At 39.1% G+C, this 24,998-nt stretch overlaps 4 protein-coding genes across 8 annotated transcripts in view; 2 read left to right on the top strand and 2 right to left on the bottom strand.

The window, feature by feature from the left end:
• LOC5511331 (centrosome and spindle pole associated protein 1) overlaps positions 1-888 on the top strand; it is a 110,244-nt gene extending 109,356 nt beyond the window's left edge. For all 4 annotated transcript variants that reach the window (XM_048726354.1, XM_048726356.1, XM_048726355.1 and 1 more), the window contains one exon: positions 346-888. In XM_048726354.1, coding sequence (XP_048582311.1) covers positions 346-415 — 70 coding nt within the window. In that variant the 3' untranslated portion in view covers positions 416-888. The remainder of the gene's footprint in view (positions 1-345) is intronic.
• Positions 889-1,868: 980 nt separating this feature from the next.
• Positions 1,869-5,237, bottom strand: LOC5511330 (mitochondrial fission regulator 1). Its single transcript, XM_001631682.3, has 7 exons — positions 5,069-5,237; positions 4,842-5,000; positions 3,955-4,455; positions 3,768-3,880; positions 2,769-2,911; positions 2,336-2,385; positions 1,869-2,230 (listed from the first exon to the last, which is right to left on the bottom strand). The coding sequence occupies exons 1-7, from the start codon at positions 5,138-5,140 to the stop codon at positions 2,126-2,128; spliced, it is 1,143 nt and encodes a 380-aa protein (XP_001631732.2). The 5' UTR covers positions 5,141-5,237; the 3' UTR covers positions 1,869-2,125.
• Positions 5,238-5,374: 137 nt separating this feature from the next.
• Positions 5,375-7,509, top strand: LOC5511329 (armadillo repeat-containing protein 1). The gene is made up of 7 exons (XM_001631715.2): positions 5,375-5,563; positions 5,644-5,718; positions 5,880-6,067; positions 6,531-6,612; positions 6,684-6,875; positions 6,945-7,046; positions 7,145-7,509. The coding sequence occupies exons 1-7, from the start codon at positions 5,489-5,491 to the stop codon at positions 7,232-7,234; spliced, it is 804 nt and encodes a 267-aa protein (XP_001631765.2). The 5' UTR covers positions 5,375-5,488; the 3' UTR covers positions 7,235-7,509.
• Positions 7,510-7,578: 69 nt separating this feature from the next.
• On the bottom strand, positions 7,579-24,874 carry LOC5513946 (ADP-ribosylation factor GTPase-activating protein 1). Of its 2 annotated transcripts, XM_048726361.1 has the most exons (13): positions 24,772-24,874; positions 24,565-24,674; positions 22,699-22,756; positions 20,981-21,094; positions 19,951-20,114; positions 19,776-19,844; positions 19,621-19,700; positions 18,861-18,892; positions 18,440-18,496; positions 11,152-11,208; positions 10,032-10,085; positions 9,518-9,577; positions 7,579-9,284 (listed from the first exon to the last, which is right to left on the bottom strand). In XM_048726361.1, the coding sequence occupies exons 1-13, from the start codon at positions 24,829-24,831 to the stop codon at positions 8,745-8,747; spliced, it is 1,455 nt and encodes a 484-aa protein (XP_048582318.1). In that variant the 5' UTR covers positions 24,832-24,874; the 3' UTR covers positions 7,579-8,744. The 2 variants fall into 2 exon arrangements, with proteins under 2 accessions (XP_048582318.1, XP_048582319.1); XM_048726362.1 differs by lacking the exon at positions 10,032-10,085 and having other exon boundaries at positions 24,772-24,846.
• Between the last annotated feature and the right edge of the window lie 124 nt (positions 24,875-24,998).

Genomic DNA, 24,998 nt, shown 5'->3' with positions numbered 1-24,998 from the left:
TATTATATTTTGTACTTTTTGGTTTGGGTAGCGCCTTGCGAAAATGTGGCATGCTTCAAAACCATCTCAGTGCTAGAAAAAGAAAACGCTTCAAGGATTTTGATTTTCGGAAGCCAGATTCTCACTAGAACGCAAACGCAAAAGAAAAGGGGACGTAGCAAATGATGTTGCGACTCATGTTTGGTGATCTGTGTTCTACAGCTCCGTGCCCAACACAGACCTGGGTACTTTGCAAACGTGAGGTGCCATGGCATTCAATTGTTAGTTGACCTCTATTTGTTACGTTAGTTTAAGTCTGTCATTATTTATACCTGCACTCACTGAAAAACGTTTTCTTATCTGCAGTCGACCGTTGACAAGGACATCAGAAACTTCCTTAGAAGCTGAGACAAGTTTCGAGCCACTTCCATTCTGATAATTTAAGACAGGTAGCCTGTATGCAACAGGAAATAGTTCGAATCCGGCTGCACGCAGGCTATAGACGGGACACCTATATGTAAATACGCCATGGCCTGCCTAAATAGACAGCAGAGAGAATTTGTACTCCTTTTTGTAACAATTGGCTATGCTAGTGGAGCCTACAGAGCTCTAATTTGTTGGTATTTCAAGAAAAAAAAGATTAAAATATGTATAAATAATTTGATTTGTAACCAGGAAAGTCAAGGTCATTATTCTGAATAGTTTTGAAATTCTGGAATGTAATGTCTGGAAAGTATGTACACACGGTGTAAATTGACAGAAACTAGACAGTAAAAGATTGTTATTGCGTGTAAAGCAGTAAGCAAATTTGTCACTTATGTGTTATTAATGTACCCTGTTTGTATTATTGTACTCCAACACCCCCACACATGGCACATCGGAAAAAAAATAAACACAAAGTAAATAATATCCATGGTCTAATTGAATTTAAATGACTAATGTAGCATTTTAATGACTACTACAGTAGTCAACATACAGTAAAAATCCGTGGGTAAGAACCTTCATTTTTGGAAGTTCCTTCTTTAACAAATAGGATTATATTCTATATGTGCAGCTGCACACTATTAATGATGATTTAAGAAAATGAAAACTCTGTGTTCATATGAAAACAAGTTTCTTTGCGTTTTCCAAATTCTAGTTAAAATAGCAGGGGTTCCATAATCTCTCACCCAGTGTTCTTGCCTCGCCCTGTGTTCCCAAGGATGTCCCTCGACCTGCTCAGTACACCCTGACTTATTGCTTCTTACCGACAGTTATCCATCAACACATTCCGTATGGCAGATTCTTGGAGAAACACTCATGAATTGCACACTTAGCGAACACAGGCAGGGGAGGAGTTTGGAGTTAGCAGAACTGGGGGGCACAGTCTAATGATTTGATGGAGATGCCAAGCCTCAAAAAGGATGTAGTGCCCAAAGTACCCTTTTCTGGACAGTGGCCTGCAATATTTTTTTTGCCTTTGCCATATCTGCAGTCAAGTCATTAGCTTCCACTGCTCTGAGTCAGCTTCAGGGAATTGCTACAGAAAGAAAGTTGGGATCAGGGCCTTCACGTTTCAGAGCTAGCAAGCATTTGCATAAAACCATTTTTCTGCTCAATTTTCCTGCTTCTCTCACTAGTGCTTGTCATCAAGGGCCTTTGTGGCCAGTGCCGTAGCAGGCCTCAAAATATTGGACGGACACAATACAGAAACGTGAAAAATTATTAAGGGGAACAGCCAGGCCCTACTGGTCATTTCCTTATACTTATATTGGGGGAGGGGGCATGTGCCCCCAGCCTACAGCCCTGGGGGTGATCTTCTTGCCCTCCCTCTGCCCTTGAAATGGCAAGGGAGGGGGGGGGGGTAGGTGCAGCAAACCCTTATCATATTCTACCAATTACACAAAAAATAAATTCATTTCACTTCATTTATCATATTTACAAACATCTCACAAAGTTTTGTGAGTTTGTTAACCAAGCATAAGATGATAAAACATCACTAAAAAGCTACAATCATGAGAAATACAAAATATGGCTTAAAAAACATATTTTCTTGCATCTCTAACAATTTCTAACATATGACATATGCAACCCCCATTACATTTATAGCTCATTCGAATTCAATCTTCATTGTCTAGTTGGTATCGTATAGAAATAGTATTGTTGATTAAACATTGACATCAACCAGAGGACTTGACTGAGATCTTCTACTGAAGTCTTTTCCACCAGAAAGTCTTCTTGCTTTACTTGGTTTCAAGAGGTGAGGGCCAAACTAAACAGAACAGAACAAAAATGTTATGTATTTATTGTTTGAAAAAGAATGAAACTAAGTCTCACAAAATGCTACAACAAGTGTCAAAGGGTAAACATTGCTTACTGGCTTTTGAGGTGATGGGCTAAAAGATGAGGAGTTCTCTTTGTCAGCTCCTGTCGATATAAAAATCCAGTTATAACTTTGTTTGAAGAGTTTGTGGTATGTTGTATTTGCATAGCTGTCAACTCACCCGCATTAGGTGGGTGTGACAAGATTTTGGACCTCATCACAAGCCTGGTTTTTGTTAGAATGTTCATACATTCTGTGTATTCATTGGCTCTTTTGGGGGTTTTTCATATATTTACTGTATTTCACCCGATTTCACAAGATTTTTGTCCAATCTGGGTTGATAGCTATGTATTTGCACACAATATGCTATACCATTGTTAACTAAAAGCATTGACTACTCTTTCAACTGTTCTAAGGATGAGAAATATATCTGCAACCAATAGCTCCTTGTACCATATATGCCAAGAGCCGAGAAGTCAAGTCTTACCTGGCGAATTGGCAGGAGAGTTAGCATCACTTAGTCTTCTTCTGTGTGCAAACTTTTTCTTGAGTGCTTGTGCGATGATTGAAGCAGGGTCAGTGCCCTCTGTGGGAAGAGGTTTTGTTCTCAAAGGGGTACCGCCTGGAGATCTTTACAGAGAAAAAAAACAATGAGAAGATCTCTTTACAGGGAGAATAATAATAATAATGGTAATAATAATAATAGTAATAGTTATAATACCATAGGATCAGCAGACAATAATTACGCAAAACAAACAGTACAGAAATCGTTAAATCTTTGAGTTCTTACACTTCTAACCATGAGGTACAAAGTCCCTCATGAATCTGGTGGCTCTTCCTAATGGCTCTGTGTTCAAAGTCTTACTGATAAATTTTAGAAAATGTACTCCGATATCAAACAGATGGGGATCATCGTCAGGATTTTTTTAAAACAACCCTAAAGATACTAAAGTGGGCGTGGTCTGGTTATATTTCAACCCTAAAACATACTAAAGTGGGCGTGGTCTGGTTATATTTCAACCCTAAAAGATACTGAAGTGGGCGTAGTTAGAAATGAATTTACCCCCTAAAAGATACTGTGGGTTGTGTAATGTTTCTGCTGTTTAGTGATCTAAAAACACTGATTGACACATTTCAACACACTTGCATGAGCAAGTTAGATGAGCGATGTCTATAATATAGCACCCAAAAAGATACCTAGGTAAAAAAAAATCTGTGCATTTTCATTTTCACCCCTAAAAGATACCCAAAGCTCCAGATTTAAACCCTAAAAGATATGACCATGATCCCTGTACAATGAATATAGGAGGTCCCCCCCTGGGAATAAGTGATGTTGAATGGAGTGTGTCAATGTAAGCTATAGAACACCAAAAACTTGGTGTTCTATAGCTACGTATGGATGCCTTTGCAGGCACTGCTAACATTAAGCAATGTCTCATAATTTTATCCATCGTTTGTGGTGTTGAGATTTGCACTGAAACATTACCTTTGCACAGATCTGAGTTTCACAGAACCAAGCCCTTTCAGAACATCAGACATGTTGGGGCCATTAGCTGGCAGATCAGCTGATCCTGTGACAGTCATCCTGCGGGAGCGTTTCTGTAACAAGGTCAATAATATGTTTCAAATTCTTAAAAGGATATGTAAACCTTGTCGCAAGACACTGCTTTTACCTCTTTGATGATGTCGACAACAGACTTGACAGACGTGCTACCAGGTGCAGGTGGTGGTGGCGGGGGTGGTGGTGGTGGAGGTGCAAAAGGTGTGCAGGGTGTGGAACTAAGGGGCGCAGGGGTAGGGGCAGGGGTGCTTGGAGGATTAGCAACAAGGGATGCAATCTGAAGTCTTAATCTATTCAATTCCTCCTCAAGAGCAGATATCTTCTGTATAGCAACTGAATTGTCCATAGTTTTATCTTCCTTCATCAATGTGGATTCCTGGTTGTCATTAGTGCAAATTGCCTCCAGTTCCTCATCGGAACCCTCATCCAATGAGAGTAACTCATCCATTTCCATGGTGTGGTCGCCAAAGGTGAGATCGGGCGTGGTACAGGTACTTGCTTCACCATCATAGTAAGATGGTCCCATAATCCAGCCGGCATCTGAGAATGACTGCATTGTCATGTCACCGCATTCAGTACCACCAGGCACTGTTTGGCTTGAGGGGCCAGTAATCTGCAAGACAAATAGAACGTAATGTGTCATACAGTGGTGGCTTTAAAGTAAAATAAATTGATACTCTGGGACTAGGAAAGTTAGCCCCATAATGGGTGGCCGCTAGAAGGAGGATCCACTGTAATCTGAAGGGCTCTCATTTATGCCGAAATGGAAATGAGTTGGCATTTTTTTCAATGAGTTGGCATTTTTTTCAATGTGTTGGCACAATTTTTCATAAGTATTCTCAATTATTTTGAATAAACTACTTTGCATTTCGACTACTATGTGCAGGAAAGGAATAGCCATTAGATTAATTTTCATGAATTTCCATTTCGTTTTGTCTAATATTGCGGCATGTCACCTACAGTAGCCATTGTAAGATCGTTCGTCAACATATAACTTACCTGGTGGAAATGTGGTCGTTTAACAGGTCTCAAAGGGAGTCTACTACCGATCTCTCGAACGATACTTCTCTTAGTAAAAAATATCGGTCGTTGCTCAATACCACTACCAATCCTTCGAACAATACTGCCATTTCGACCATGCTGTCTGCGCCACAACTCCTATGTAAATAGAATCAACATCTCATGACTAAATCACAAAATATGCCGAAATTCACCCGAAAACTTACAGCAATTTCTTCTTCGTTCCATCCGAAATAATCTGATAATATTAACCTTATTATTTCTACTACAACCTCCATGATAATTGATGCGAGAGAACCATAAATTAACTATAACATTTGAGCTGGTAAATACTCGCTGAGTTGTTTTCCTCACGTTGGGGGTGCTTCGATGGTCGATAGAAGAAATTTGAGATGCATCATTCTGATTGGCTCTGGCATTTTCAAATGATTTTGTCAACCAATGGAATCCTCTGTTTGCTAGAAACAACCAATCACAGCCAAGACCGGTAATATTCAAATTTGTGCACGAGGTTGCCCTGAGTCGAGGTTCCGTTCAGAAGAACACAAGAACACAACAAGAAAAGAGAGAAAGTACACGAGAGCTGTAATTTTTATTCACCAAGAGCTTTATTCCTCTAACCAACCATGAGTGCTTTGTCGGTTGTCGAGCATTTGAAGAGTTTAGCGGCAGATCCGCAAAACAGAGCTACAATCGTAAAGGTTTGTCGCAAATACCATCCCCTGAGCTTTGTATTTCTTACGTTTTATTTTAATAATCTTGCCATTTTTATTGCTATCAGGATCAAGGATGTCTTGCAGGACTAGTTTTATTTCTCGACAATAAAGACCCCCAAGTAATATCGACTGCACTGGAGGTAATTAAACATAAAATATGTGAAATAAAAGTGTTCTTTGATTAGGATGGCACGCAACAAAAAAACTGATAAAAAGTGATGCTCGTATGCCCCTCTGAGATTTGCTTATAAAAACGAAAAGGCCAGTTTTACTCACAAATGAAATTCCTCATTGATTGTAGGCCTTGAATTTTCTGGCTGACTATTCCCCTAATCGTCCATGCATGAAGGAGGAGATGGGGTTGTTATTGAGTTTGAAGACCATTATGAATGGTACTGACACAGAACTACAGTCTCTCGCCAAAGAGGTGCACGACAAAGTTATGCTGCCAAAGAAAAGAAAGGCCCCATCTAGGATGGGGAATAACAGGTAAACACCAAAAGCTTAGCTTCCCCCCACCCTACCACCACCACTACTGTCCTATCGCCACCCCATGCACGAACCCCTAGCTAGGAAGTTTGGTGGAGTGTTATCCCTTCTCCAATAATGTGGTTGCCCCACAAACATTTTGCCTGCTTACAAAAGAAAATATTCAGTGTAGAGGGGATGGAGTGTTAAAAACATTTATCCGAAACAGTGAACATTTCAATGTCAGGGCCTTAACATACATCGAAAAACTGGAGGCCGACCCTCTACAAGGGGCCATAAAGAAAACTGGGGTTACAGCAACACATCCCTACTTGTCTTTTCCTTATAATTTTATAAACATCTTGGAGGCACACACCCCTAGCTCCAATAGGCATTTTGGCACTGAATGATTCAAATGTATAAATAAAGGCTGGTGGTGTATGATATCTCATCCTTATCTCACTTGCCTATTTTATTATTTCAGCAATAACAAATCCTTTTTCCTTGGCACCTCCAACAAAAAAGCTAAGCTGATTGTCCTTCAAATCAAAGGTCTTACAAATCTGGTAAGCTCATTTTAAGTTTACCGTATGAATTGAAAAATGTATTCTAACCAATATTTTTTTTTGATGTTTAGGTAGCAAGAAAGCTGTGCGAAGAGCAAATGCTTAAAACAAGAGGTGTTATCAGTTTTACCTTTGATATGAACAAATCAAGAATGATGGTTCGATGCAGACATGACTGCCTCCCAAAGGACCTTGTACGAAAGATTAATGACACAAAAATCCTCCATGCCAATCAAGTTGTCAAGAATGAATGTGGTGAAGAGGTAGAGACTACATACCCAATGCATTAACTCAGGAAAAAATACTAACAATGACAAAAAATGTTATTTCAGACAATGCTGTCGTTTGGACTGGGTACCTCAACAAGCTGCAAAGTGCCTGCCACTCTCCCGGACTACCTCCCAGAGGACGATGAAGTCGAGATTGCAGATAATGTAAGACACAAAGTTTGAAATCAATTTTACCAACTTACTTGTAATACTTTAACAATTTCCTGATACTTACTGCTTGTCTTGTTTTTCTTTTCTTACAGGCTGTGGCTAAAGTTGGAGGTGACAAAGAAAATGGAGGGGGGTGGTTTGGAAGTGTGTCCAATTTTATCAGCAAATCATTATATTGGTGAACATCTGATAACCCTTAAATTGGAGCCACTTTTTTTAATTTGAGCATCAACAGTTGTGATGCAATGAATGCAGCTACAACACCATGTGTAAATAGATTATTTTTCCCGGCTCCAACATAAATGTCGGCTATGTTTTATTAATTCCTGAATTAAGTGGGGGAGAATTATGTTAGATATCTTAGTTTTTAATTAAATTTCAGAAAAGAAACAAACCATTGGTTCACTATTGTAAATAATTTAGGCCATGTGTAAATAAATAAGAATAGACATCTTTATTTTGTTTGTGTCTGAATATGCACCATTTTATGCAGTTTCTGGAGTGTTCAATCTACACAACTCAAATATCAATCCATTTCCATCATTTATTTGTTTGAATATATGTCCAAGGCTCAACTTCTAAATCCCTCTCCCTCAAAAAATAAAATATTACAATATTTTGATAGTAACCAGCAGGAGATATTATGTGGCACAATAAATATTACTGAAATACAGCATGAAAGAAAAAAAGCACTAAGGGAGCAGTCATTAATTACTGGGGGGGGGGGGGGGGTGTTTTTGCTAAACACTGGGCTAAAAAATTCCCCCCCCCCTAAATCCAAGCCCAAAAATCGTGACCCCCTGAGTGTGTCTGAATATAACCTTTACTAAAATATAGATCATCCAGCATGGCAATTTTGTCCTATTTAATTTTAGTATGAATCCTATAAACAACAAACACCCGTGTCGCTTGAAAACAACTACGTCGTTGACAATGTTAACAAAGACATTGAGTCTAGGTTTTGCAATATTTTAAAGTATTTGTTTTATTGTTAAACTGATTGTATTGTGACCGCCCCCCTAAATCGGTGCCCCAAAAACATAGCCCCCCAACATATTTGCCAACCCCCCCCCCCAGTAATTAATGACCGCTCCCTAAAAAGGATAAAATATGTTGAACACATTGCCTAAAATTCATTTCTAAAATGTTTTCAAGTACATGAAAGTCCATTTAGTCACAAACTTATTTAAACAATGGGTAAACTGGGCAACACTGGTTTGACATGCACATTGAATGTAAGTAACAAAAAACTAAATAAATCTTGGAATAAAGGTGCTTTTGAACATGCACACACACACACAAAACAATGTGCGTCAAAACAATGTTGTTTAGTTAAAGTAAGCACCAGGCAATTAAAATTCCCACGAGGTTCTAAAGCCTAATTTCTCAGAAGCCGGAAGGTCATTGTTCCACTACCCTTGTGGTTATAAAGTGACAAATCCAAGTGAGATAAATTCAGCCAGGTCCCCAAAAGTTATCAAATGTTAGAGGCAAGGTTGCTAGTCATCTCACAGCTGTTCAGACTGTTAAACAGTGCACTTTGACAGAATAGTAAGAGGACAGTTAATTTTGTAGGAATCAAGTACAAGCCAGTATTTCTTAACGTCAAAGATAAGAAGGAATTCTCTCGCACCATTACCTGCCTTATTTGGTAAAGCATGTAGAATCTCTTGTCCAATTACTAAAACATTGTTAGTCAGCCTTGTTTCTATTCCCAGTCCTGGCAGTTCTCTTATTTGTTTTCTGGGGTGTTAATGAATCCCAGTTCTCATTGCTCCAGCTATCAACTTGTCCCCAGTCATTATCGTCCCAACCGCTAGCTTGAGTCTGGGGTGGTGGCGATTTCTTACTCCTCGGAGACGATGGCTTTTTAGTTGCTGGTTTCACTGGCTCATCATCGCCCCAGCCCCACGAATCATCAAACTCACTGCTTGACTGCTTTTGAACGTTTGAACTGTTCTCATTACTCTTTACTGATCCATTTGACATCGAATTTGAGTTACTTTTTGAAGACTCGTCCTCTCCCCAAGACGACCAAAAGTCAGCATCATCTTGCTGTTTGGAGTTGACCGTTACAGGGTCATTCATGCTGCCATATCCCCCCGACTGCTGGCCGCTTGTCAGCGCATCACCGCCCGTCTCTCCCTGGTTCACATAGGTTTGCAGGTTAGACCAGCCTTTCACACTAGCTGTCTGGACTGTTGACCAGCTTCTGGTGCTTGCATCCCTCACCTGGTGAACACAAGTTCAATCATAAAGACTTGTCACACAATCATATGCTTGTATCTAAAAGCTTTTCTTACAAAAACAACTCATGTTGCGACTAAAACAGGCAAAATTTTTATGTGTGTCATGATCTGTGTGACTGTGTGGCAGAGACTTCAAAGTTGTCAAGCAGTCTGGCAGCCTTAAAAACAGAAATCATACAATGATTTTATATACTTATAATTAACTGTATGTGGTACCTTGCTCGCAAGAGAAGACATGGAAGTTGTCATGTCTTCGAATAACTTTCCCTCTTGAACCTGACAAGAAAATACTGAAGTGTTACAGAGACTAGGTATAAATTATTATCAAATGGTAAGTACTGTAAGGCTAAGTTCAAACATCATATTACCCATGAGCCGTATTCAATGCAAACGCCTGTAAATGAAACAAGTTGATTGTTTCATCTTCATTTGTACACATTTGCATTGAATACGGCTCATGGTTAATACGACGTTTGAACTTAGCCTAAATTAAGTCATAGAGTTTGCCTTATGGACGGAAATGTAGTCACTAATAATTAAAAATGTTATTGAGTTATGGATTTTCTAAGAACAATGAAATGCTTTCTATTTTCCTGATATAGCTTCCATCATTTCCCGGACAGCTAGTCTCTTCATTTTTTTCCCCTCAATAGCCTATGACTACATATAATTGTATTTCCTATAATCTTCCACTGTGCAACTGCATTGCTGCATCTGATGCTATTGTTACCTTGGATGAAATCTGTTTCACTCCATCATTCATCTGAGATCCTAATTCTACCGCCTGATCCGGAAATGAAGTAAGCAAAGCAGAAGTTAAGCTCCCAAAACAACAGGTTGAGATATAATTGTGCTGGGTTGAAGTGTAACTGTGCTATAGCATTTCCCTGGTGTTTCTCTTTGGGGAGCAAGGAGTGTGTCATTTAGCAGAAAGATAATTATAGGTTTTATTTGCTTTAAGTTTGAAGGGAAGATGAGGAAAAAGGCTACTGCGTAGTTATAGCTTGCTATACCATGTTGTAAAATTTTAAAGGTGCTATCAAGATTAGCTAGCATTATCTATTTTACCCACAACAAGCAATATTATACCAGTCATTTTAGTGCAAATTCCCTATATTTTGATTACATCTATTGCAACTATTTACACACTGAAGATATGATTTTATCAACCATTACCATGTATCCTTTATTCTATCATCATCACTATTTTAAGAAACTACCTACTAACAACCTCCTATATTCAATGTCACTGTCATGGGTCACTTGTCTGACCACTCGGGTCAATGCTTACTCCCACGCCGCATGGAGTCAACCCATAGCCAGGGTTAATTTTAGCGATAGCATACATGGCTAGCCCTTGCTTAGTTGAGCAATGTCACTGGTGATATTTGATGAGTGATAACTATTAAGCTGTTATTAGTTGTTAAATATATCCATCAAAGATTAAGATAATGAATAGAATAAAATAAATCCACCAAAGATTAAGATTTTACTTCTTAAATTTTACTTATTTTACTTACGCTTGAAGTCAACCCATAGCTAGGGTTTATTTTAGTGATAGCATACATGCACTTAGATAAGCAATGTCACTGGTGATATTTGATGAGTGATAACACACTTAATCAACAACTCATATGTTTATGATAGCTGTTATTGTTTGTTAAGAATACATTCATCAAAGATTAACATTTTACTTCTTCATGCTTAAAATTTTACTTATTTTTTTTTGCAAAGATTAACAAAATATTTAGACAAGAAAAAAGGTCACTGTATAGTTCACAAAGCAGCCTTTAGAGCACTTTTATAACAACAATTTTCCACAACAACAATGTTAGACAAAAGTCACGTACCTTTCCTGCTGTTGGCTTGACAACACTTTCATTCAAAGTCGTTCCTAGTTTCACAGCCTAGCAAACATGTATAAATATTTAAAAAAATGCTAAAGTAATTAAAATATTTTTTTCAACAACACCCTTCCCTATACATAAACCAAAAAAAGCATGATGAAAATGTGTTTGACTTTTATCACAGGGTGGGACAATCATAAGCAAAATCATAAGCGTGCATAATAGTCAAGATTGATTTCAGAAGTTATTTTAAATAATGGGAAAACCAAGTTACCATATGAAAAACACAAATCAAACCCTTGTTTACAATTTTTATGAGGACATAATTGAACCAATCAACACTAATGTATCCTTTATTTCTAAATCAATACAAGAAAGTCAAAATAAGATCAGCTGACCAACAATCCTATTTTAGAAATGGGATGGGACAGCATCCCCCACAAATAAGAAACTAAACATGGTCAATATTGTGCTGCAATGTTTCACACCCATGACAAGTGACTATGAAGAAGACGTAATTTTGACCCGCAAATCAACAGGATGATACTTCTATCATTTTTAAACTTTACAAATGTATACTTTTTGTTTACATATTCTTTTAGTAGTCTAGATAGTACTGTTGTATTGTCGCTAAGGACTGTCACGTCATTGCTGTTGGTAACATTGTTATTGCTCGATGCTGTCATCGATACATCACTACACCAGAGCCAGTAGTAGTGTGTTGTCACTGTGTCATTACATCAAAGCCAGTAGTAGTGTGTTGTCACTGTGTCATTACATCAAAGCCAGTAGTAGTGTGTTGTCACTGTGTCATCACATCAAAGCCAGTAGTAGTGTGTTGTCACTGTGTCATTACATCAAAGCCAGTAGTAGTGTGTTGTCACTGTGTTATTACATCAAAGCCAGTAGTAGTGTGTTGTCACTGTGTCATTACATCAAAGCCAGTAGTAGTGTGTTGTCACTGTGTCATCACACCAAAGCCAGTAGTAGTGTGTTGTCACTGTGTCACTACATCAAAGCCAGTAGTAGTGTGTTGTCACTGTGTCATTACATCAAAGCCAGTAGTAGTGTGTTGTCACTGTGTCATTACATCAAAGCCAGTAGTAGTGTGTTGTCACTGTGTCACTATATCAAAGCCAGTAGTAGTGTGTTGTCACTGTGTCATTACATCAAAGCCAGTAGTAGTGTGTTGTCACTGTGTCATTACATCAAAGCCAGTAGTAGTGTGTTGTCACAGTGTCATTACATCAAAGCCAGTAGTAGTGTGTTGTCACTGTGTCATTACATCAAAGCCAGTAGTAGTGTGTTGTCACTGTGTCATTACATCAAAGCCAGTAGTAGTGTGTTGTCACTGTGTCATTACATCAAAGCCAGTAGTAGTGTGTTGTCACTGTGTCATTACATCAAAGCCAGTAGTAGTGTGTTGTCACTGTGTCATCACATCAAAGCCAGTAGTAGTGTGTTGTCACTGTGTCACTACATCAAAGCCAGTAGTAGTGTGTTGTCACTGTGTCATTACATCAAAGCCAGTAGTAGTGTGTTGTCACTGTGTCATTACATCAAAGCCAGTAGTAGTGTGTTGTCACTGTGTCATTACATCAAAGCCAGTAGTAGTGTGTTGTCACTGTGTCATTACATCAAAGCCAGTAGTAGTGTGTTGTCACTGTGTTATTACATCAAAGCCAGTAGTAGTGTGTTGTCACTGTGTCATTACATCAAAGCCAGTAGTAGTGTGTTGTCACAGTGTCATTACATCAGAGCCAGTAGTAGTGTGTTGTCACTGTGTCACTACATCAAAGCCAGTAGTAGTGTGTTGTCACTGTGTCATCACATCAAAGCCAGTAGTAGTGTGTTGTCACTGTGTCACTACATCAAAGCCAGTAGTAGTGTGTTGTCACTGTGTCATTACATCAAAGCCAGTAGTAGTGTGTTGTCACTGTGTCACTACATCAAAGCCAGTAGTAGTGTGTTGTCACTGTGTCATTACATCAAAGCCAGTAGTAGTGTGTTGTCACTGTGTCACTACATCAAAGCCAGCAGTAGTGTGTTGTCACTGTGTCATCACATCAAAGCCAGTAGTAGTGTGTTGTCACTGTGTCATTACATCAAAGCCAGTAGTAGTGTGTTGTCACTGTGTCACTACATCAAAGCCAGCAGTAGTGTGTTGTCACTGTGTCATCACATCAAAGCCAGTAGTAGTGTGTTGTCACTGTGTCATTACATCAAAGCCAGTAGTAGTGTGTTGTCACTGTGTCACTACATCAAAGCCAGTAGTAGTGTGTTGTCACTGTGTCATTACATCAAAGCCAGTAGTAGTGTGTTGTCACTGTGTCATTACATCAAAGCCAGCAGTAGTGTGTTGTCACTGTGTCATCACATCAAAGCCAGTAGTAGTGTGTTGTCACTGTGTCATTACATCAAAGCCAGTAGTAGTGTGTTGTCACTGTGTCATTACATCAAAGCCAGTAGTAGTGTGTTGTCACTGTGTCACTACATCAAAGCCAGCAGTAGTGTGTTGTCACTGTGTTATTACATCAAAGCCAGTAGTAGTGTGTTGTCACTGTGTCATTACATCAAAGCCAGTAGTAGTGTGTTGTCACTGTGTCACTACATCAAAGCCAGTAGTAGTGTGTTGTCACTGTGTCATTACATCAAAGCCAGCAGTAGTGTGTTGTCACTGTGTCACTACATCAAAGCCAGCAGTAGTGTGTTGTCACTGTGTCATTACATCAAAGCCAGCAGTAGTGTGTTGTCACTGTGTCACTACATCAAAGCCAGTAGTAGTGTGTTGTCACTGTGTCATTACATCAAAGCCAGCAGTAGTGTGTTGTCACTGTGTCATTACATCAAAGCCAGTAGTAGTGTGTTGTCACTGTGTCACTACATCAAAGCCAGCAGTAGTGTGTTGTCACTGTGTCATTACATCAAAGCCAGTAGTAGTGTGTTGTCACTGTGTCACTACATCAAAGCCAGTAGTAGTGTGTTGTCACTGTGTCACTACATCAAAGCCAGTAGTAGTGTGTTGTCACTGTGTCATTACATCAAAGCCAGCAGTAGTGTGTTGTCACTGTGTCATTACATCAAAGCCAGTAGTAGTGTATTGTCACTGTGTCATTACATCAAAGCCAGCAGTAGTGTGTTGTCACTGTGTCATTACATCAAAGCCAGTAGTAGTGTGTTGTCACTGTGTCATTACATCAAAGCCAGTAGTAGTGTGTTGTCACTGTGTCATTACATCAAAGCCAGTAGTAGTGTGTTGTCACTGTGTCACTACATCAAAGCCAGTAGTAGTGTGTTGTCACTGTGTCACTACATCAAAGCCAGTAGTAGTGTGTTGTCACTGTGTTATTACATCAAAGCCAGTAGTAGTGTGTTGTCACTGTGTCACTACATCAAAGCCAGTAGTGGTGTGTAGTCACTGTGTCACTACATCAAAGCCAGTAGTAGTGTGTAGTCACTGTGTCATTACATCAAAGCCAGTAGTGGTGTGTAGTCACTGTGTCATTACATCAAAGCCAGTAGTAGTGTGTTGTCACTGTGTCATTACATCAACGCCAGTAGTAGTGTGTTGTCACTGTGTCACTACATCAAAGCCAGTAGTAGTGTGTTGTCACTGTGTCACCACATCAAAGCCAGTAGTAGTGTGTTGTCACTGTGTTATTACATCAAAGCCAGTAGTAGTGTGTAGTCACTGTGTCATTACATCAAAGCCAGTAGTGGTGTGTAGTCACTGTGTCACTACATCAAAGCCAGTAGTAGTGTGTTGTCACTGTGTCATTACATCAAAGCCAGTAGTAGTGTGTTGTCACTGTGTCATTACATCAAAGCCAGTAGTAGTGTGTTGTCACTGTGTCATTACATCAAAGCCAGTAGTGGTGTGTAGTCACTGTGTCACTACATCAAAGCCAGTAGTAGTGTGTAGTCACTGTGTCATTACATCAAAGCCAGGAGTGGTGTGTAGTCACTGTGTCATTACATCAAAGCCAGTAGTAGTGTGTTGTCACTGTGTCATTACATCAAAGCCAGTAGTAGTGTGTTGTCACTGTGTCACTACATCAAAGCCAGTAGTAGTGTGTTGTCACTGTGTCACTACATCAAAGCCAGTACTAGTGTGTAGTCACTGTGTCATTACATCAAAGCCAGGAGTGGTGTGTAGTCACTGTGTCATTACATCAAAGCCAGTAGTAGTGTGTTGTCACTGTGTCACTACATCAAAGCCAGTAGTAGTGTGTTGTCACTGTGTCACTACATCAAAGCCAGTACTAGTGTGTAGTCACTGTGTCATTACATCAAAGCCAGGAGTGGTGTGTAGTCACTGTGTCATTACATCAAAGCCAGTAGTAGTGTGTTGTCACTGTGTCATTACATCAAAGCCAGTAGTAGTGTGTTGTCACTGTGTCACTACATCAAAGCCAGTAGTAGTGTGTTGTCACTGTGTCACTACATCAAAGCCAGTACTAGTGTGTAGTCACTGTGTCATTACATCAAAGCCAGTACTAGTGTGTAGTCACTGTGTCATTACATCAAAGCCAGTAGTGGTGTGTAGTCACTGTGTCACTACATCAAAGCCAGTAGTAGTGTGTAGTCACTGTGTCATTACATCAAAGCCAGGAGTGGTGTGTAGTCACTGTGTCATTACATCAAAGCCAGTAGTAGTGTGTTGTCACTGTGTCACCACATCAAAGCCAGTAGTAGTGTGTTGTCACTGTGTTATTACATCAAAGCCAGTAGTAGTGTGTTGTCACTGTGTCATTACATCAAAGCCAGCAGTAGTGTGTTGTCACTGTGTTATTACATCAAAGCCAGTAGTAGTGTGTTGTCACTGTGTCATTACATCAAAGCCAGTAGTAGTGTGTTGTCACTATGTCATTACATCAAAGCCAGTAGTAGTGTGTTGTCACTGTGTCATTACATCAAAGCCAGTAGTAGTGTGTTGTCACTGTGTCATTACATCAAAGCCAGTAGTAGTGTGTTGTCACAGTGTCATTACATCAGAGCCAGTAGTAGTGTGTTGTCACTGTGTCACTACATCAAAGCCAGTAGTAGTGTGTTGTCACTGTGTCATTACATCAAAGCCAGTAGTAGTGTGTTGTCACTGTGTTATTACATCAAAGCCAGTAGTAGTGTGTTGTCACTGTGTCATTACATCAAAGCCAGTAGTAGTGTGTTGTCACTGTGTCATTACATCAAAGCCAGTAGTAGTGTGTTGTCACTGTGTCACTACATCAAAGCCAGTAGTAGTGTGTTGTCACTGTGTCATTACATCAAAGCTAGTAGTAGTGTGTTGTCACTGTGTCATTACATCAAAGCCAGTAGTAGTGTGTTGTCACTGTGTCACTACATCAAAGCCAGTAGTAGTGTGTTGTCACTGTGTCACTACATCAAAGCCAGTAGTAGTGTGTTGTCACTGTGTCATTACATCAAAGCCAGTAGTAGTGTGTTGTCACTGTGTTATTACATCAAAGCCAGTAGTAGTGTGTTGTCACTGTGTCATTACATCAAAGCCAGTAGTAGTGTGTTGTCACTGTGTCATCACATCAAAGCCAGTAGTAGTGTGTTGTCACTGTGTCATTACATCAAAGCCAGTAGTAGTGTGTTGTCACTGTGTCATTACATCAAAGCCAGTAGTAGTGTGTTGTCACTGTGTCATTACATCAAAGCCAGTAGTAGTGTGTTGTCACTGTGTCATTACATCAAAGCCAGTAGTAGTGTGTTGTCACTGTGTCATTACATCAAAGCCAGTAGTAGTGTGTTGTCACTGTGTTATCACATCAAAGCCAGTAGTAGTGTGTTGTCACTGTGTCATTACATCAAAGCCAGTAGTAGTGTATTGTCACTGTGTCATTACATCAAAGCCAGTAGTAGTGTATTGTCACTGTGTCATTACATCAAAGCCAGTAGTAGTGTGTTGTCACTGTGTCATTACATCAAAGCCAGTAGTAGTGTGTTGTCACTGTGTCATTACATCAAAGCCAGTAGTAGTGTGTTGTCACTGTGTCACTACATCAAAGCCAGTAGTAGTGTGTTGTCACTGTGTCATTACATCAAAGCCAGTAGTAGTGTGTTGTCACTGTGTTATTACATCAAAGCCAGTAGTAGTGTGTTGTCACTGTGTCACTACATCAAAGCCAGTAGTAGTGTGTTGTCACTGTGTCATTACATCAAAGCCAGTAGTAGTGTGTTGTCACTGTGTCACTACATCAAAGCCAGTAGTAGTGTGTTGTCACAGTGTCATTACATCAAAGCCAGTAGTAGTGTGTAGTCACTGTGTCACTACATCAAAGCCAGTAGTAGTGTGTTGTCACTGTGTCATTACATCAAAGCCAGTAGTAGTGTGTTGTCACTGTGTCATTACATCAAAGCCAGTAGTAGTGTGTTGTCACTGTGTCACTACATCAAAGCCAGTAGTAGTGTGTTGTCACTGTGTTATTACATCAAAGCCAGTAGTAGTGTGTTGTCACTGTGTCATTACATCAAAGCCAGTAGTAGTGTGTTGTCACTGTGTCATTACATCAAAGCCAGTAGTAGTGTGTTGTCACTGTGTTATTACATCAAAGCCAGTAGTAGTGTGTTGTCACTGTGTCATTACATCAAAGCCAGTAGTAGTGTGTTGTCACTGTGTCATTACATCAAAGCCAGTAGTAGTGTGTTGTCACTGTGTCATTACATCAAAGCCAGTAGTAGTGTATTGTCACTGTGTCATTACATCAAAGCCAGTAGTGGTGTGTTGTCACTGTGTCATTACATCAAAGCCAGTAGTAGTGTGTTGTCACTGTGTCATTACATCAAAGCCAGTAGTAGTGTGTTGTCACTGTGTCATTACATCAAAGCCAGTAGTAGTGTGTTGTCACTGTGTCATTACATCAAAGCCAGTAGTAGTGTGTTGTCACTGTGTTATTACATCAAAGCCAGTAGTAGTGTGTTGTCACTGTGTTATTACATCAAAGCCAGTAGTAGTGTGTTGTCACTGTGTTATTACATCAAAGCCAGTAGTAGTGTGTTGTCACTGTGTCATTACATCAAAGCCAGTAGTAGTGTGTTGTCACTGTGTTATTACATCAAAGCCAGTAGTAGTGTGTTGTCACTGTGTCATTACATCAAAGCCAGTAGTAGTGTGTTGTCACTGTGTTATTACATCAAAGCCAGTAGTAGTGTGTTGTCACTGTGTCATTACATCAAAGCCAGTAGTAGTGTGTTGTCACTGTGTTATTACATCAAAGCCAGTAGTAGTGTGTTGTCACTGTGTTATCATGTACATGCCAACACTAGTGATTCGTCACTGTCTCAATACCTGTGAGGAGGCAGTGGAGGCCAGCTGAACAGCACTGGCTGCAAATGTGTTCCATCCCTACAACATATAGAATACAACATATAAAATACAATAAAATAACCTTAAGCAGGGTCATCATCCTCCTAAATTCTCCAGGATATGCTAAACTGCATCCTCTCTCCTTAGAAAACTGTTATATTTCCATTTGTGGGCATTAAGATTGAACAGGGAAATACATCCTGGTCTCTTTTTTCCTGCTCTCATTTTGTCCTCAGACATATATAATTAAAAGAGCATCTAATAAAAGAGCATCTAATAAAAGAGCATCTAATAAAAGGGCATCTAATAAAAGGGCATCTAATAAAAGGGCATCTATAGAAGAGCATCTAATAGGAGAGCATCTAGTAAAAGAGATAGGGAAGATGGGAAACAACATACTTACCGAAGAAAATGATGAAAAGGCAGCATCCCAACCTGAAGTAATTACAACAGAAAATTAAATTCACAATAAGGTCAGGCAATAGATGACATTAGTTTTAATCCTAAATAATAAGGCTTATGTAAAAGAGAATGTGAAGAGTTTGTACTTGTTTACCCTGGTTCCAGAGGCTCCAAGTTTCACTACTCATGCGCCACGACAATGACTAAGCGAAGCCATTAAACAGAGAGAAGGAAAGAAGGGGACTCTGGAACCAGGGTACTACTGGTTTTGCTTAGGAGTCAGGGTTGTCCATAAATGCCAGCTAACAGCATTTTGCTCATTGGAAAACCTTAAAAAGCTGGCTGAATTATGGCTATACCAACAATTTGTGGCAAATTTAACCTGCTTATTTTCAAAAACACCTGGCAGCAAAATTCCTCAGAGCCAGCCCTGAGGTACCACCAATCCTTGTGCCTACCCACATTCAGTAACTGAATCACAGTGCTGTTGTTAGCTCCACCCACATACAACATTACCTCAATTACTGTTACTAGCTTTACCCATATACAACATTACCCGAATTACTGTTACAAGCCCTACCCACATACAACATTACCTGAATTACTGTTACTAGCTCTACCCACATACAACATTACCTGAATTACTGTTACTAGCTCCACCCACATACAACATTACCTCAATTATTGAATTACTGTTACTAGCTCTACCCATATATGGCATTAGCTGAATTACTGTGGTTATCTCTACCCTACGACATTACCTGAATTACTGTTGTTAGCTGGAACGACTGGCTGTGAACCAAAGCCAACATACTTTCCACCTTGGCTTGGATGTAGATTACTAAAGGAGAAAGGGTAAAAAAAATTCATAAATAATTATGAATATGTAAAGGATTACAATCTTTCTCAAACTCACTCTGGTCTTGAAGCATTTTCCTCATGTTTTCTGCTAAGGAACTCGTCTCTTTGGGCATTTACTTCTTTTCTAAAGGATTGAGAGCAGGGAAAGGGTAAGTTGGTTATCTTTACTTAGACCATCTTGTATGGTATCTTAACTTAGACAACTTATTACCACTTAAACTTATTCTTACCTAGACATGCCCATAAAGTTTGGTGTTGATGCACTGTGTGATATAGAGGTTGAACTGCCCCCTCTGAAATTAGAGCTACTTGAGCTCCTATGCATGGGTGCCACATAGTTTCTTGCTTCTGATGTCTCAGGGGACCAGGAGCGTCCCTCTGATAAGGCTGTGATCTAGAGATAGAAAACAAGTTTAACACTATTTGTGCCTCGATTTATTACATTTAAAATCACAAGCCATGATTGGAATCTTGTTACATTGGAATTCCATTATACAAGAGCTGAGACTTTTTCCGGGTCAAGACCCCCAGGAGGGACTCTCTATGAAAATATACAGGGGTGACCATTCTATGTTTTAGGGTATAAAATTCTACTAACTGCTATCCTTAAGGGGGTCTCAAGCTAGTGGATCCTCACATCCTTATAACAACTGGACATGAATAAAGTCACAAAAAAGATGTGCTTGATGATGATGTCTTCAGGAAAAGGGAAACTGTGTTTGTTTTAAGTGCTTAGAGTTAGAAATTGCTTAAGCCACACCTAATTTGTTATCTTTTAGGGTTAAGAATTGCTGTCGACAACACCCTATTCCTTAGGGTTAAAAATGATTTTGTCCCCCCTCTGGTCAAGACTGGTGAATGCCCAGGCCGGTACCCAGGATTTTTCTTGGGGAGGGGGGGGGGGGGGGGGGGGAAGGGTTCGAAATCCAAAAAAAAGTGGGGGGAGGGGGAGTTTTCTGATAAAAATATGACCACCCCCGAAAGAACAAAAAGGGATTTTTTTATGCCTTTGCATTATCTCAACGGGACGTGAATGGTCGGATTTGGCTACAAATAAAGCTTGACTTATGGATTAATGTCATACACAGAGTGATCTAGCTTATGCCATGGTCTCTTGCTTATGCTTTATAGTTTTGTCTATGAATAAGCACGTCTATCAAGAACCGAAAGTGGACTTTTGGCCGTTTTGGGGGGGGGGGGGCGTTCGTACCCCCTGCACCCCCCCCCCTGGGTACGTGCCTGATGCCTCATGTCACATACTTTGTCTCTGTAAAGAGCAGCTGCTTTTGAGTTGTATTTGTCATGGAGAGATTGGCCCTGATGGATGTCTGGCTGAGAGCTGAAGAATGCTTTTGCTTTGTCATTACCACCAACCTGTAAATAACAAAAAAATATATTTTTTTTTTACTGCATGAACAAACTATGAAATGAAATACTTACAATCATTTGTATTATATGTGTCACTGCGTTTCCGAGGATCAGGCTATTTTTAGATGCGTGCGCACGAACAGGCCAATCAGTTACGTTGACGTTGGTCGCGCGCGCAAGTGACGTGAGGCTGCACCCGCAAACTGCAGTTATAAAGAATACTTTTTTATCCATTGTCCATCGGTTTTGTTTGTTTACCAAAAGAATTCCAAGCTAGAATTGAAAGTCGTAGGTAGGGTTGGATTCGTATAAAAGAATAGAGCAACAAAAGTCAAAGTACTGAAAAGAGAACATAGCTTTTTGTCTGAGACTGCGCGTGCAGTTGAGCTCAGCCAAAACGTCAACACAAATGTCAAATCTGATCGGCTCATCCGCATGTCTAAAAATAGCCTGATCCTAGGAAACGTTGTGACACATTTAGAATACCAGAATGTGGGGAAGTTGATTGCACCTGCTTATGAGCCCCTGTTACAGGATATTATAACTTGCAATAATCCTATGACGCGTTTTCAGGGTCAAAATTAATGTTGTCACGCATGAAATTACTTACGAATTAAAACTTTTAGACACATAATTTGAAATTCAAATGAAAACTTTTCACATTATTTGAATAACCTATTGGAACTTTTCAAATTTGATAATCAAATTCAACCATATTTTGTTTTCTTAACATCGAACCAAAACTTTGTACTTTCAGCATTTTTTTGAATAGTGAACCACAATTTTGCAGGTATTACTTGACTTCCAGAATAACATGTCTCCTGCATGCGGCATTTCCTGCTAATAGTGTCTTCTTGCAAGTTTTTCTAATGCTGTGTTAACGCAAATTACTTTTTAAGTACGACTCGTCTAGGCGTTCCTCATAATACTCTCCTTCGCGGAGACTGGTGCCAATAATATTAGCATCACATCGTTGTCGAGGACCTTAGGCTGCGCTGATGACCTAACTTAACCATTTCTCGTGAAAGGTAGGCCTGACATAATCGGCTTTTTGGATTTGTTTTTATAGTAAAATTGTATAGTTCAATGCTTTATTTATAGCCTGTATTCAACGTTTTCCTGTCTTTTGTCAAGAGATTTAAAAAACAACACCAAAACTATCAGCTCTTTTGCTCTAATATTAGCTAATTAATCATATTTGAACATTTTTGTTGCAATAACAACAGCACTCTTTCCTGGATTTGTTGACTGTTTTATTTTCCCGACATACTGGAGAATACATAGTGCGAATAAACAATACAATTTTCCGTAGTGGGTTTATTTGGGGGAAAAAAACAGAAGTCAAATTACAATTACACAATTCATGTGATTGGTTAATTTTGACAGCTACTTGAGAACACACGCTGAGTGCAGCTTAGAAGCGTTGAGGCTAGCACAGCAGGCTCACCCTTCTTCCAATACTCCCACCCCCCCCCCCACCCCTCTGCCGCGCTTGCTTTTTCTTCTCTCTAGACTTAGCAGTGAATCATTAAGCATAAAATATATTACCCAATACACAAATGCTAATATTATCACATGATTGAATTGATAAAAACAACACAAAACAATACCTTCATTTTTTCTAGTTCCGAATCCTTCCACTTATCCATAGTAACTGATCTGACGAAACTGTAAATACAGAAGGGAATAACTGTCAAGCCATCTACATCTACATCTACATTGTTAATCCACAAAGGGGTTACCATCACTGTGGATATAAATTAATTGTATAAGTAAATAGATAAATAAATACATTAATTAATTAATTGAACATAAAATTAAATAATAATAGAAATAATAATAATAATAAAAATAATAATAAGGCAGAATAAAAAAAAGATGAAATAAAGTAAAAAGATAAAAATTGTTTAAACAGCATTATTGGTATTAATATAATTTTATTAATTTAATTTTATTCGTTCTCTAAAAATATCCGCACTAGTGGAATCCAGGGTGAGGCGGGGCAGCTTGTTCCATTCTTTTATTGTCCTACAGAAAAAGGAGTTCTTATAAGCTTTTGTTCTTGGACATAACTCGATAAATTTATCTGGATGAGAGCTGCGTAATTGGCGGGTGCGTCTATCAATATTGTCTGGTATCTCAAGTGCTGATTTTTTGTTAACAGCCTTGTAAAATAATGTAAGCCTGGCATCCTAGCGCCTTTTAGAGAGAGGGGGCCACTCCAAGAGAGGGTTACTTAATTATATTTTAAGAGAATCAGATTGATTTTGTTTCCGTTCTCAATGTCATTTTAACACATTTCGCCATCCTACTCATCACAGGCACCATAGGGAATATTAAAAATACATCAAGTTAGGCAAAAAGAAAAGATCTATAAAAGGAAAGTTTAGAGTAAAATTGTTAGGAAGTATCGCTATGGTTGGATAATGTCGTATGAGGTGTCCATAGTATTTGTTATATTTGGTAAAGGGGCATTATCCAATGAAATCAACAATCACTTTTCCAATTTTTTTTACAATATTTTATTGATCCCTTATCCATACAAATCCCCCACCCCCACTCATTTGACTATGGACCTGAGCAGGGACTCTGTAGGAATTATCATTAAATTGTATTTTACACTATGATACCCTGCTAGCAGAGCTTTCTCCTGTATCTCTCGCTTAGCAGTTTACTTGCCGATTCGCGTCGTCAATAAACTACACAACAGAGACATGACGAAAAAACATGACAAGGCCTTCAAATAAGCCCATTTCACATCGAATAAGGCGGAGAATTTCTCTGAGTACATGGTAACTTATAGCAAACAAAATATCAAATGTGATTTTTTTTTTAATTGATGCGACTTTTTGTAAAGTGTCATAGAAATTTAAGCTTTTCATCCCTGAACTGATACACAGGGCAATGATGATCAAGAAAAAATTATCTTAAAAAGCCAAAATCTGGTTATGTGCACTTCAGCCTCACGTTATTTGTGTTTTTAAAATCAGTCCGTAATACAAGAAACCTTTAGACATTGTTAGAAATTGTGTCTTCTCTCTCTATCTGGAATTGTGCGTTTTCCAGATACACTAAGTCATATTTTACTAGAAGTGTGATTCACGAGAACAAACGATGAATCTAGTTCATTTTGTTGATAGAACTTCAGTTACTCTAAAGTAATATTTTTAAATCAATATTTCGAAATCAATATCTCAAGTAATTATTAGTGTCACCTTTAAAAAAATGCATATGCTAGTTACATTGAGTTGACAAGAGTGTACTTAGAAATAATATTTATCATCAAACTATGAACTTCAAAATTAAATAAAAAAGTCGATGTTGTGTTGTAATCAGAATTCATTAAACCAGAACTCAAACATGATGACCTCAACCGGCTATTCAAAAATTCATTCACGAACAAACCAGAGATCGCCAACATATAAACCACGAATAAACAAAACCACAATCAAGAGTCGAAATCTGAATAAATTCACCTTAAATGTACGCCAAGGCCGCGATGTTTTCCAGAGCATTCGAGACAAATCCATATCCCGTAGGTAACGCTGACCCATTGAGGGTTGTGAGCCCCGCATTCGAAACAACACTACAGAGAGAAGTCACAGAAAAATAGTAAAAAACTATAATTGGGAAATAAATAGATGATTGAAGGATGACATGGCACAAAGTTGGTCGTCTCTTACATTGTTTCCGTCCCTCGGTTTTAGTTCTTTCAGAACACGTCTGGTTCGGGGACTCGCCATTCTCGAAGATTTCTTCCGCCGACGTAGACTTACCGACCGAGGAGGATCATGGGAGTGTAAATATTGCACACGTACTTCCGGTAATGAACCGGAAGTACGCAAGCTAAGTGATCTTGAAAAATCATATTTTCAGGAACAGACAACCTAAAAATGTAGATAAAAAAATC

This window comes from Nematostella vectensis, chromosome 4 (assembly GCF_932526225.1).
Source record: "Nematostella vectensis chromosome 4, jaNemVect1.1, whole genome shotgun sequence".
NCBI classification, from domain to species: Eukaryota; Metazoa; Cnidaria; class Anthozoa; order Actiniaria; family Edwardsiidae; genus Nematostella; species Nematostella vectensis.
Note: the sequence above shows the minus strand (reverse complement) of the source record. Positions and strands in the feature narration are given on the sequence as shown.

Bases quoted from the DNA above. Each gene is read 5' to 3' on its own strand.
- LOC5511330 (XM_001631682.3), bottom strand. From the start codon at position 5,140: ATGGAGGTTGTAGTAGAAATAATAAGGTTAATATTATCAGATTATTTC. The intron at 3,881-3,954 runs GTAAAAGCAGTG...ACCTTGTTACAG, and splicing joins TTGTCGACATCATCAAAGAG to AAACGCTCCCGCAGGATGAC. The intron at 2,386-2,768 runs GTAAGACTTGAC...TTATATCGACAG, and splicing joins CTCTCCTGCCAATTCGCCAG to GAGCTGACAAAGAGAACTCC.
- LOC5511329 (XM_001631715.2), top strand. From the start codon at position 5,489: ATGAGTGCTTTGTCGGTTGTCGAGCATTTGAAGAGTTTAGCGGCAGAT. The intron at 6,068-6,530 runs GTAAACACCAAA...TTATTATTTCAG, and splicing joins TCTAGGATGGGGAATAACAG to CAATAACAAATCCTTTTTCC. The intron at 6,613-6,683 runs GTAAGCTCATTT...TTTGATGTTTAG, and splicing joins TCAAAGGTCTTACAAATCTG to GTAGCAAGAAAGCTGTGCGA.
- LOC5513946 (XM_048726361.1), bottom strand. From the start codon at position 24,831: ATGGCGAGTCCCCGAACCAGACGTGTTCTGAAAGAACTAAAACCGAGG. The intron at 21,095-22,698 runs GTATTGTTTTGT...TGTTATTTACAG, and splicing joins CGGAACTAGAAAAAATGAAG to GTTGGTGGTAATGACAAAGC. The intron at 18,497-18,860 runs GTAAGTATGTTG...TATATGTTGTAG, and splicing joins CCTTTTCATCATTTTCTTCG to GGATGGAACACATTTGCAGC.